This window comes from Zea mays, chromosome 2, assembly GCF_902167145.1.
Source record: "Zea mays cultivar B73 chromosome 2, Zm-B73-REFERENCE-NAM-5.0, whole genome shotgun sequence".
In the NCBI taxonomy this organism is placed as follows: Eukaryota; Viridiplantae; Streptophyta; class Magnoliopsida; order Poales; family Poaceae; genus Zea; species Zea mays.
In genome coordinates, this window is record NC_050097.1 from 34,588,886 (window position 1) to 34,600,636 (window position 11,751).

General features: G+C 50.9%; 1 protein-coding gene across 2 annotated transcripts; it reads right to left on the minus strand.

Moving 5' to 3' along the window:
• Positions 1-1,086: 1,086 nt before the first annotated feature.
• On the minus strand, positions 1,087-2,459 carry LOC100383929 (uncharacterized). Of its 2 annotated transcripts, none has more exons than XM_035964959.1 (2): positions 2,101-2,459; positions 1,087-2,032 (listed from the first exon to the last, which is right to left on the minus strand). In XM_035964959.1, the coding sequence occupies exon 2, from the start codon at positions 1,983-1,985 to the stop codon at positions 1,266-1,268; it is 720 nt and encodes a 239-aa protein (XP_035820852.1). In that variant the 5' UTR covers positions 1,986-2,032; positions 2,101-2,459; the 3' UTR covers positions 1,087-1,265. The 2 variants fall into 2 exon arrangements, with proteins under 2 accessions (XP_035820852.1, NP_001170019.1); NM_001176548.1 differs by having other exon boundaries at positions 1,110-2,013; positions 2,101-2,282.
• Between the last annotated feature and the right edge of the window lie 9,292 nt (positions 2,460-11,751).

Here is an 11,751-nt window from a genome sequence, read left to right on the forward strand (position 1 = left end):
ACTGTGAGGCGATCCATGGCACAGTGACAATCTGCTACTGCTGCTGCCCATCAGAGAATCAGAGAGTGCTTCTTTCGCTTTTCCAGCCCAAAAGACGGGGACATCAATCATGAACGTGGAACGCCTACCTTTTTTTTTCCCTTCTCTCCCGACCTTTTTGAACCAGATTAGCCGGGAGGATTATGTTATCTGCATGAAGCAGCAGCAGTCGTTGTATGGTCTGGGCAGCTAAGGTAGTGTGTTTTTTTTAGGATATCTCATCTTGCAGCATGGTGTGTTTGATCTAGAGTTAGAGAAGGACAGTGACGGATGACCCGCTACTGCTATGGCGGCTACTATAATTTGATAGCCATAAATGTATCACAGTGGTTATTGTATACTGTTTTAGTTCAACAGGTTACGAGTTGCGGGTCTTTTCACTTTTCAACCAGATGAAGAGAAAAAGGAAACAATCGTCCCGTCCCGCGAACCAAAGAATCCCAAACAAACGCGCTCCAAACTCTTGTATCCCGGAGCGGACGTGCCGAGATGGCGACGGCCTCTTTCTACTAGCGCTCTGTACTGTAGCGATAGGCGATAGCAGATGGTGGCATGGTGCTTCGTGAAAGCGTGGGGAACAGAAGAAGTGTGCACGCGAACGAGATATTATTTCCCGTACATTGATTGATGTTTGGTACATTTCGCTACAAGAACCAACCCTGTAAGTCTTGGTTCTTGTTGCTGCTGTTCCTGATACCCGTCAGTGAAGAAATTAAACACCGGGCGCTAGTTGCGTCGCCGTGCGGGCGGGCGCTTTGCGTGAAACGTAGCGTCGCATTACTGGCAAACGTTGCGCCGGTTACTGGCAAGCTGCCCGCTCATTTACTGCTGACGATCGTTCGGTGCCCCCAGGTTGAAATGGCACCGAAACCCCGTCGGGGTCGGGGTCGGGTTCGGCGGACGGACCAACCGCGGCCTGGGCGCCCGCAACAGGTCGCCAGGAAGGAAACGAAACGAAGCAGAAGCGGACGCGGACGCGGACGCGGTCACAGGGGCACAGGCGCGGCCCGTGTCGTCGTCGGCATCCGACGCTACCTACGCTTGCCAGAGGGCGCAGAGGCTACTGTTCTGTGTTAAAACTGTGCGTTGCTCCAGATTCTCCTTCTCGCAGCGCATGTCAGCAAGAGCAGAAGAGGAAAACGACAGAGGAAAAAGACAGAGGCGACGACGGCGAGCCGATCGAAAGGACACAGGAGACAGGACACAGTGAAAGGTCCGCCATGCTACTACGCTCCTGCAGCTGCCACGCGATCATCCGTCCCCCTCGCAGCTGCTGCAGGCGCTGCCGCCGCCGGCGCTTCCGGTTCCTCCTCGGCTTTCGACTCCGCATCCGCCAGCGCCATACGGCTGAGCGGGCTGGGGCCGAGGCGCCGGCGCCTGGAGACCGCCGCCTGGCGCCGGCGGACCACCTCCATCTCGTCGCGCCGCCGCGCCGCCTCCTCGTCCACCACGAACCGCCGCATCAGCACGTCGTCCGTCAGCGACTTGCCGCGGAACACGCGGCGGGCGCCCTCGCCGCCGCCTCCTCCTTTGCCCGCGGCCGGCCTCCCCCGCCCAGCGGCGGCCTGCAGCTCGGCCGCCGCCAGCGGGCTCGCGCACCCGGACGCCGACGCGGACGCGGACGACGCGCGCGGGTAGCTGTAGCTCGGGCGCGGCGCCGCCGCGTCGGCCTGGAAGCAGTAGAGCGACTCGCTGTTGTACGAGGAGATGGGCGCGCACAGGCACACCCGCGTGAACGACGCCGCCACGTTCAGCGACGAAGACCTGCGCAGCTTCCCGGGGCCCGTCGCCAGCGCCGTGCCCTTGCCGGCGGCCGTCACCCCCGATGCCGCCGCGGCCTTCGTCGGCGATGCCTTGGCCCCGCCCGCCGCCGGCTGCTTCCAGACGAGGAGGAGGAGCACCTCCACCGCGCGCTGGTACCACCGGGACTTCTTGGACGACGACATCCCGCCTGATCTCGCGCCGCCATCTTTTCTGCATGCACAGCAGGCATCTGTCACGTCAGTCATCGATACGCTCTCTCACGAGCGGTGGTGACGGCGAGCCCAACCGGGAATGCACCTTGGCTGCTGCGTGTTCTTTGCCATTTTTTGCATCAAGAGGGAGTGGAGTGGAGAAACATCTGGGCTGGCACGGACAAAGCGGCGTCGAGAGACAGGAGCCAGAGCCAATGCTGATAGATGTGAGGTCACGAGTCACATCATGACGTTACTACCAGCACCTACGGGGAAGTGAAGTGAGTGTGCGGAGCTTCCACGGCATGGAGACACTCGGAGTCTAAAGTAGGGGAGTCCACTCTCCAGAGCCTGGAGCCTGGATAAGAGGAGGGCAGTTTAGTCATGTTGTTCCTTGAACGCAAAGAGGGAATTAGGCTATCTCCTGCACATATCTCCTATCAAATTCTGTATCTCATCTCTGTTTAAAACATCATTCCGCAAACAGTGTTATTTATAGTTTCGCTTTCCCTATTTTACAAATTCCACTAGAGACACCACTAAATACCGGTTCGATTTCTCTGACACAAGCATGGTTTAGGGCATGTTTGACAGAGTTTCAACTCCTCTAAAAATAGCTCTAGCTCTTGGTTTAGGGCATGTTTGACAGAGTTTCAACTCCTCTAAAAATAGCTCTAGCTCTTGTGCACAAGCATCTCCCGCACATAAGCTAGTGCCTTTTTATTTTTTTATTTGATGTATAAGACAAATGTTCATAATACCCCACCCATGTAGCCATTTACACAAACATCTAATGCTCGTACATAAAAATAATGCGTAAACAATTTAGGGTCATGATAAATTATAAAAACCGATGACCAAATGCTGGTTGGTGGTGCGTAAGAGGGGAGGAGGAGGAAGGGAGTAGAAAACGCCAACTCCGCTTCAGTACGTGCGTACATGCATAATCGCGTGGTTAGCAAATAATGCTAAGGGAATAATCATTATCTAGTTAAGCGCTGCAGTGCTGAACTAACCTGCTTCCAACCGTTCCTTATTAGTTTAAACTGTTGGAACTCAAGTCTTGCTTGCATTGGCTCCATAGACGTGTCCAGCTGATCTTCCTCTCATCTTGAGAAAAAAAAAAGAAGAAGGCAACAACGATTGGAACCACCGTCAACGATTCACTTTCATTTCCTATTTTTTTTTCTAACAGTACTATATATACTCCAATCTATCTATTTCGTTCTGATCATTAACCGTAGTTCTCATTTTGTAAAAGAGATTAAATGTCTGCAGCTAGCCAGCAAAACACATTGGTACACAGCTGCTGGTGTGTTTTTCTAGGTCCGGTGAGGTGATTAGAACCAGTTAGTGGCAGTTGAGCTATATACCCATGCATGCGTGTAGAACACGCTTGAAATTTGATACTAATCGCCAGTGAGCAGAACCGCTCATGATGACAATTGACAGCCATTAGCCAGAGCCATTGCGGACCGATTGGAGGTGTAAAACGGGGGGCGCCGGGCCGGGAAAGGCAGAGGAGGAAAAGGAGCCATGATGGACGCTTGAGCGCTTTAGATAGGCCGCTAGCTAGAGTAAAGAAAAGGTTCATCATGCATATGGGCTTTTAGCTTTCACGCTAGCCATACAGGCTCTAAGCATGTCGCGAAAGCAGGCGGCACGCAGCGTGGAAATGGAATCGATGGATGGCGCCGGCCGCCGATCTACACACGGAACGAATAGAGCAGCGGGAGTGCAGGACCACCGGCCACCGCTGAGGGCCCAACCGTCTGGTCTGGTGATACCTATCTGCAGACGGCAGTGGGATTTGGCTGGTCTTTGGAGCTCTGCTCATCCGATTCCACGACGTAACTGCTTCAGCAAGTGAACGGTGCTCGATCGATCGAGAGCAGGGTACAGCGACTGAAGTCGATAGTAAAATTGGGTTACAGTACAGGCAGAAAATGCTGATAATCAGGAGTTCTGAGATAAAATGCGATGGCGGCAACGGCAAGACGAGCTATTCAGTTCAAGCCCTGCTATGATCTTTTGGCCTATGCCAAGCAAATTCTGTTCCAGTTTTCAAGCATATGCATACTCTGTCCAGGAAACCAGGAGAGCGCCGGTAAGTGCGCCAGGGTCGCCGGTTCCAAACTGCCAATGGCCCCAGCTCGTCGTTAGGGTTGACAATCAGTCGGGTTCAAGTCTTGAACAAAAACCCACCCGCGATCACAACTATGAAGACTAACTAAACCTGCCCACGATTACCCCCACATGTACAAATTTCAAACCCGTGCCCGAACCCGTCGGATTTCGGATCACCCACGAGTTTTTTTACTTAGTATGCAATTTTAAACAATTATTCGGCTATAAACAATTTTAAGTCTTATCATATTGAGGAGCAACAAAACATTCACGAATCATTAGCCAAGTTACATGTTCAAAATAATCATTGTTGTATCTTAATCATTTTCGCGCATAATAAAGAATAAACAAATTTTTGGGCCAGGTGCGGTTCACTAGCGGATTGAAATGAAAACCTGCACCCACACCCATGAAACTATGGGTTGCACCCACGGGACAAAATCTACACTCATACTCGCAACCATCGGGTCGAGTACCCGTCGAGTTTTGGGTTTAAACTGCCATCCCTACTTATCATCATGTTCGGCTCAAAACATGTCAGGTCGTGTAGAGAGAAGAGACCGCCACAATAGGCTATCCGCGGTGCAGGTTACTCCATATCCTCACTCTATACCACTATTCATAGTCTAGTCAGCAAGATTCCTTACTTGATATCACAATCCTATGAGTTCATAGCCCTCTCTATATTCTCTCTATATCGACCACCGCATACTATATTCATTTTAATTCAACCATTATATCTTTTTCTCTATATAATATATAAACATCCAACTGTTATACCCGTGTTTATGCTGCAACAAGACTGCGCATCCCAATCCTCGCATAATCATATAGGAAATAATAGTGTGTTTTGTTGGACGTTAAAGAAGGGATGGAAAGAGGCGACTACATTTTCTGTATTGTTTAAATGAGAGTTACGTGGGAGCAAGGTGAATATCAGAGCAAGGTGAATATCAGAGTATTTTTTAGTAACGACATGATAAAAAATAAAGAGAACGGTCTCATTCTACTTTGACCTTAAAACAAACACAATATCATAACTTGGCATCGGTCTGGTCAAAGATCGTCGCCATGCCCATGCCTAGCCTGCCATGCAGTGCCAAAGCTAGGCGAACGCTTTGTCTGGCCGGACAGGACCGAGCCAGGCTGCCGGGACATGGTCTCATCATCCTGGGTCCTGGCTGCTGCCTGCTGGTCCTCGCAAACCTCTTGTGTCTCAACTCGCGGTACCTGCGCATGGTCGCATGGACATGGGGGCATGGGGCAAGCAGGCGGCGGCAGCTGGAGCGGGCTGCGGGCGAACCCGAACGGGTCTGACTGTCTGTCAAGCTGCATGCGTGGAAGGGGACAGCGAACAAGGCACCGCCGCGGCTTGAGGGTTCATGGGAGCAATCACTTTGCTATTCAAAACTTAATAAAAAGGGATTTATTTTTTATGGATCCCTTCGTAATCCCTAATTACTAAATCAGTTCTGACTATGATGACGTGTCCTAAACTAACGGGATTAAAAAAATCCGGTTAGCAGAGAAAAAATATGTTACTCGTACCACCTAACTAACTCGGCTAACTCATAACAGATGAGATTAAGAAGTATATCATACATTCACGAAAGACGACGACAGGAATGTTACATGTCTATCCGTGTTCAATTCTCAGTAAACTTTCTGTAAAAGCTATACTTTATTTTATCTAGATCTTTCTCAAAGACACCGCTCAAACATAGAATTTGCTGGTAGACGTCAACTTGGCAATCGGTATTGTCGGGACCATAATTAGGGGTACCCCCAAGACTCCTAAATCTCAGCTGGTAACCCCCATCAGCACAAAGCTGCAAAGGCCTGATGGGCGCGATTAAGGTCAAGGCTCAGTCCACTCAAGGGACACGATCTCGCCTCGCCCGAGCCCGACCTCGGGCAAAGACAGCCAACCCCGGAAGATTCACGCCTCGCTCGAGGGTCCCTCAAGCAACGGACGCACCGTCGACTCGCCCGAGGCACAGCTCGGGTAGGCTTCGCGGAGAAGCAACCTTGGCCAAATCGCCACACCAACCGACCATATCGCAGGAGCATTTAATGCAAGGATCGCCTGACATCTTATCCTGACGCGCGCTCTTCAGTCGACAGGGCCGAAGTGACCGCAGTCACTTCGCCGCTCCACTGACTGACCCGACAGGAATACAGCGTCGCCTGCCCTGCTCCAACTGTCGTGCCACTCGCCAGAGTGAGGTCGACAGCGGCTAAGTCCAGCCTCGGGCGACATAGGAAGCTCCGCCTCGCCCGACCCCAGGGTTCACCCCCCGTCTCGGCCTCGGAAGATGGACTTCGCCTCGCCCGACCCCAGGGCTCGGACTCAACCACGACTTAGAAGACGACGAACTCCGCCTCGCCCGACCCTAGGGCTCGGACTCAGCCTCAGCTCCGGAAGACGACGAACTCCGCCTCGCCCGACCCCAGGGCTCGGACTCAGCCTCGGCTCCGGAAGACGATGGACTCCGCCTCGCCCGACCCCAGGGCTCGGACTCAACCACGACTTAGAAGACGACGAACTCCGCCTCGCCCGACCCTAGGGCTCGGACTCAGCCTCAGCTCCGGAAGACGACGAACTCCGCCTCGCCCGACCCCAGGGCTCGGACTCAGCCTCGGCTCCGGAAGACGATGGACTCCGCCTCGCCCGACCCCAGGGCTCGGACTCAACCTCGACCTCAGAGGAATCGCCACCTCGCCCAAACTCGGGTCCGGACCGGCCACGTCGCCAGGGGGGCCATCATTACCCTGCCCCTAGCTAGCTCAGGCTACGGGGAACAAGACCGGCGTCCCATCTGGCTCGCCCCAGTAAACAAGTAATGATGACACCCCGCACGCTCCATGACGACGGCAGCTCCCAGCCCCTTACGTCAGCAAGGAGACGTCAGCAAGGATCCGACAGCCCCGACAGCTGTACTTCCGCAGGGCTCCAGCTCTCCTCCGACGGCCACGACATCACATGAACAGGGTGCCAAAACCTCTCCGACTGCCACGACGGCATGTACTTAGGGCTCTAGCTCCTCTCTGCTAGACACGTTAGCACACTGCTACACCCCCCATTGTACACCTGGACCCTCTCCTTACGCCTATAAAAGGAAGGTCCAGGGCTCTCGTACGAGAAGGTTGGTGAGATCACCTAGAGGGGGGGTGAATAGGTGATCCTGTGAAAACTTAAACTTATAGCCACAAAAACTTGTTAAGTGTTAGCACAATGATTGCCAAGTGGCTAGAAAGGAGTCTCAACAAAACACAATACCACAAGAGATCAATCACAGAGATGACACAGTGGTTTATCCCGTGGTTCGGCCAAGACCAACGCTTGCCTACTCCACGTTGTGGCGTCCCAACGGACGAGGGTTGCAATCAACCCCTCTCAAGCGGTCCAAAGACCCACTTGAATACCACGGTGTTTTGCTTGCTTTTTCTCAATCCCGTTTGCGAGGAATCTCCACAACTTGGAGCCTCTCGCCCTTACAATTGAAGTTCACAAAGAAACACAGAGCAAGGGGGAATGAGCAACGCACACAAGACTTCAAAAGATCAGAGCAACAACACGCACACAAGTCGCAACAAGAGCTCGCAACACAACTCAAAGAGTTCACAACTCCACAAGAGCTCTATATGCTATCACAATGAAACGAATGCGCGAGATCGATGTCTTGGTGCTTAGAAATGTTGTAGGAATGCTTGGTGTCCTCCTCCATGCGCCTAGGGGTCCCTTTTATAGCCCCAAGGCAGCTAGGAGCCGTTGAGAACAAACCAGGAAGGCTGTCCTTGCCTTCTGTCGTCGGGCGCACCGGACAGTCCGGTGCACACCGGACACTGTCCGGTGCCCGATTTCCTTCCTTAAACAGCGAAGCCGACCGTTGCTGATCTGGGAGCCGTTGGCGCACCGGACATGTCCGGTGCACACCGGACAGTCCGGTGCCCCCTTCCGACCGTTGGCTCGGCCACGTGTCCCGCGCAGATCACGCGGCCGACCGTTGGCTCACCGGACAGTCTGGTGCACACCGGACAGTCCGGTGAATTTTAGCCGTACGCCGTCGGCAAATTCCTGAGAGCGGCCTCTTCACGCCGAGTCAGCCTGGCGCACCGAACACTGTCCGGTGCACCACCGGACAGTCCGGTGCCCCAGACCGAAACAGCCTCTTGGCTGTACACAGCCAACTCTTCTCTTTTCTTCTTCTTTCTGTTTCTAACACTTAGACAAGTATATTAGTACACAAAACCAATGTACTAAAGCTTAGAAACATACCTTTACTCTTGATTTGCACTTTGTCCATCCATGGGCATAGATTCACATTTAATCACTTGTGTTGGCACTCAATCACCAAAATACTTAGAAATGGCCCAAGGGCACATTTCCCTTTCAATCTCCCCCTTTTTGGTGATTTATGCCAACACAACATAAAGCAACTAGAACAAGTGCAATATCACTTCAAATAAAAACTCAAATTTATTTTGATTCAATTTGGCATATATGGATCATCCTTTGCCACCACTTGGTTTGTTTTTGCAAATCAACCTCAAAATCCTATCTCTAAGTCAAATCCACTTGTAGAGACATAAAGAGAGGTTTTCCAAAGAAAATTGATTCAAGATTCCAAAAACTCCCCCTTTTTCCCATAATCAACACTTCTCCCCACAAGAGGCCAACTTTTGACAAAAGAGACAATGCAAGAGTTTTGACAAAACAAAAAACTCTATTATACTATTTTCAAAATCTCTCAAGTGGTAGCTGATCCATTTATCGCTTTGGCCTTTATTTTCTCCCCCTTTGGCATCAAGCACCAAAACGGGATCAATCTTGGCCCCTTTAACCCCATTGCCTCACCAAAATCTTCAATTAAGAGCAAATAGGCAATAAGAGTTTAAAGATGAACTTGGAATAAGTTACCCTCTCATCGGAGTGCAGTGGAAGTCTTTCATGGTCCAAGTCCACCTTTTTCCCTTTCAATCCTCCTTCGAGACTAAATCATCAAACTCAAGCACATGGTTAGTCTCCAAGGGTCAAGTTGTAACACATCTCCCCCTAAACATGTGCATCACTTTGCAACGGACTTGTGAGGTCCAGGGAGTGTTTGTACAACTTGAGCACCATAATAAGCAACAAAATGCAAAAAGGAACATGATCAAAGGCATAAACACATGTATGCTATAAATCAATCCAGGTTCCGCGAATCTAAGACATTTAGCTCACTACGCAACCTGCAAAAGGTCTTCTCATCTAGAGGCTTAGTGAAGATATCGGCTAGCTGGTTCTCGGTGCTAACATGAAATACTTCGATATCTCCCTTTTGCTGGTGGTCTCTCAAAAAGTGATGCCGGATGTCAATGTGCTTTGTGCGGCTGTGCTCAACAGGATTCTCCGCCATGCGGATAGCACTCTCATTATCACATAGGAGTGGGACTTTGCTCAGATTGTAGCCAAAGTCCCTGAGGGTTTGCCTCATCCAAAGTAGTTGCGCGCAACACTGTCCTGCGGCAACATACTCGGCCTCAGCGGTGGATAGGGCAACGGAGGTTTGTTTCTTAGAGTTCCACGACACCAGGGACCTTCCTAAGAATTGGCACGTCCCTGATGTACTCTTCCTATCGACCTTACATCCAGCATAGTCGGAGTCTGAGTATCCAACCAAGTCAAAGGTAGACCCCTTTGGATACCAGAGCCCGAAGCAAGGCGTAGCAACCAAATATCTAAGAATTCGCTTCACCGCCACTAAGTGACACTCCTTAGGATCGGATTGAAATCTAGCACACATGCATACGCTAAGCATAATGTCCGGTCTACTAGCACATAAATAAAGTAAAGACCCTATCATTGACCGGTATGCTTTTTGATCAACGGACTTACCTCCTTTGTTGAGGTCGGTGTGTCCGTCGGTTCCCATCGGAGTCTTTGCGGGCTTGGCGTCCTTCATCCCAAACTGCTTCAGCAAGTCTTGCGTGTACTTTGTTTGGGAGATGAAGGTGCCGTCCTTGAGTTGCTTCACTTGGAACCCAAGGAAGTAGTTCAACTCGCCCATCATCGACATCTCGAATTTCTGCGTCATCACCCTGCTAAACTCTTCACAAGACTTTTGGTTAGTAGAACCAAATATTATGTCATCGACATAAATTTGGCACACAAACAAATCACCATCACATGTCTTAGTGAACAGAGTTGGATCGGCTTTCCCAACCTTGAAAGCATTAGCAAGTAAAAAGTCTCTAAGGCATTCATACCATGCTTCTTGGGGCTTGCTTAAGTCCATAGAGCGCCTTAGAGAGCTTACACACGTGGTCGGGGTACCGTTCATCCTCGAAGCCAGGGGGTTGCTCCACGTACACCTCCTCCTTGATTGGCCCGTTGAGGAAAGCGCTCTTCACATCCATTTGGAACAACCTGAAAGAATGGTGAGCGGCATATGCTAGCAAGATACGAATTGATTCTAGCCTAGCCACAGGAGCAAACGTCTCCTCAAAGTCCAAACCTGCGACTTGGGCATAACCTTTTGCCACAAGTCGAGCCTTGTTCCTCGTCACCACCCCGTGCTCGTCCTGTTTGTTGCGGAACACCCACTTGGTTCCCACAACATTTTGCTTCGGACGAGGCACCAGTGTCCAAACTTCATTGCGCTTGAAGTTGTTGAGCTCCTCCTGCATGGCCAACACCCAGTCCGGATCTAGCAAGGCCTCCTCTACCCTGAAAGGCTCAATAGAAGAGACAAAGGAGTAATGCTCACAAAAATTAACTAATCGAGATCGAGTAGTTACTCCCTTGCTAATGTCACCCAAAATTTGGTCGACGGGATGATCCCTTTGAATCATCGCTCGAACTTGGGTTGGAGGTGCCGGTTGTGCTTCTTTCTCCATCACATGATCATCTTGTGCTCCCCCTTGATCACACGTCTCCTTTTGATGAACCTGTTCATCGTCTTGAGTTGGGGGATGCACCGTTGTTGAGGAAGAAGGTTGATCTCGTTCATCTTGTTCCTGTGGACGCACTTCTCCAATCGCCATGGTTCGTATAGCGGTCGTCGGAACATCTTCTTCATCTACATCATCACAATCAACAACTTGCTCTCTTGGAGAGCCATTAGTCTCATCAAATACAACGTCGCTAGAGACTTCAACCAAACCCGATGATTTGTTGAAGACTCTATACGCCTTTGTATTTGAGTCATAACCTAACAAAAACCCTTCTACAGCTTTGGGAGCAAATTTAGAATTTCTACCCTTCTTCACTAGAATGTAACACCTGCTCCCAAATACACGAAAGTAAGATACATTGGGTTTGTTACCGGTTAGTAGCTCATACGAAGTTTTCTTGAGGAGACGATGAAGGTAGACCCTGTTGATGGCGTGGCAAGCCGTGTTCACGGCTTCCGACCAGAAACACTCGGGGGTCTTGAATTCTCCAAGCATCGTCCTCGCCATATCGATTAGCGTCCTGTTCTTCCTCTCTACCACACCATTTTGCTGTGGTGTGTAGGGAGCAGAGAACTCGTGCTTGATCCCTTCCTCCTCAAGGAACTCCTCCACTTGAAGGTTCTTGAACTCGGACCCGTTGTCGCTCCTTATCTTCTTCACCTTGAGCTCAAACTCATTTTGAGCTCTCCTGAGG

What these genes read in the sequence shown, in the direction of transcription:
- LOC100383929 (NM_001176548.1), bottom strand. Translation starts at nt 2,135, where the DNA reads ATGCAAAAAATGGCAAAGAACACGCAGCAGCCAAG. An exon ending in AAGAACACGCAGCAGCCAAG is followed by an intron (nt 2,014 to 2,100) that starts GTGCATTCCCGG and finishes CTGTGCATGCAG; the next exon opens with AAAAGATGGCGGCGCGAGAT.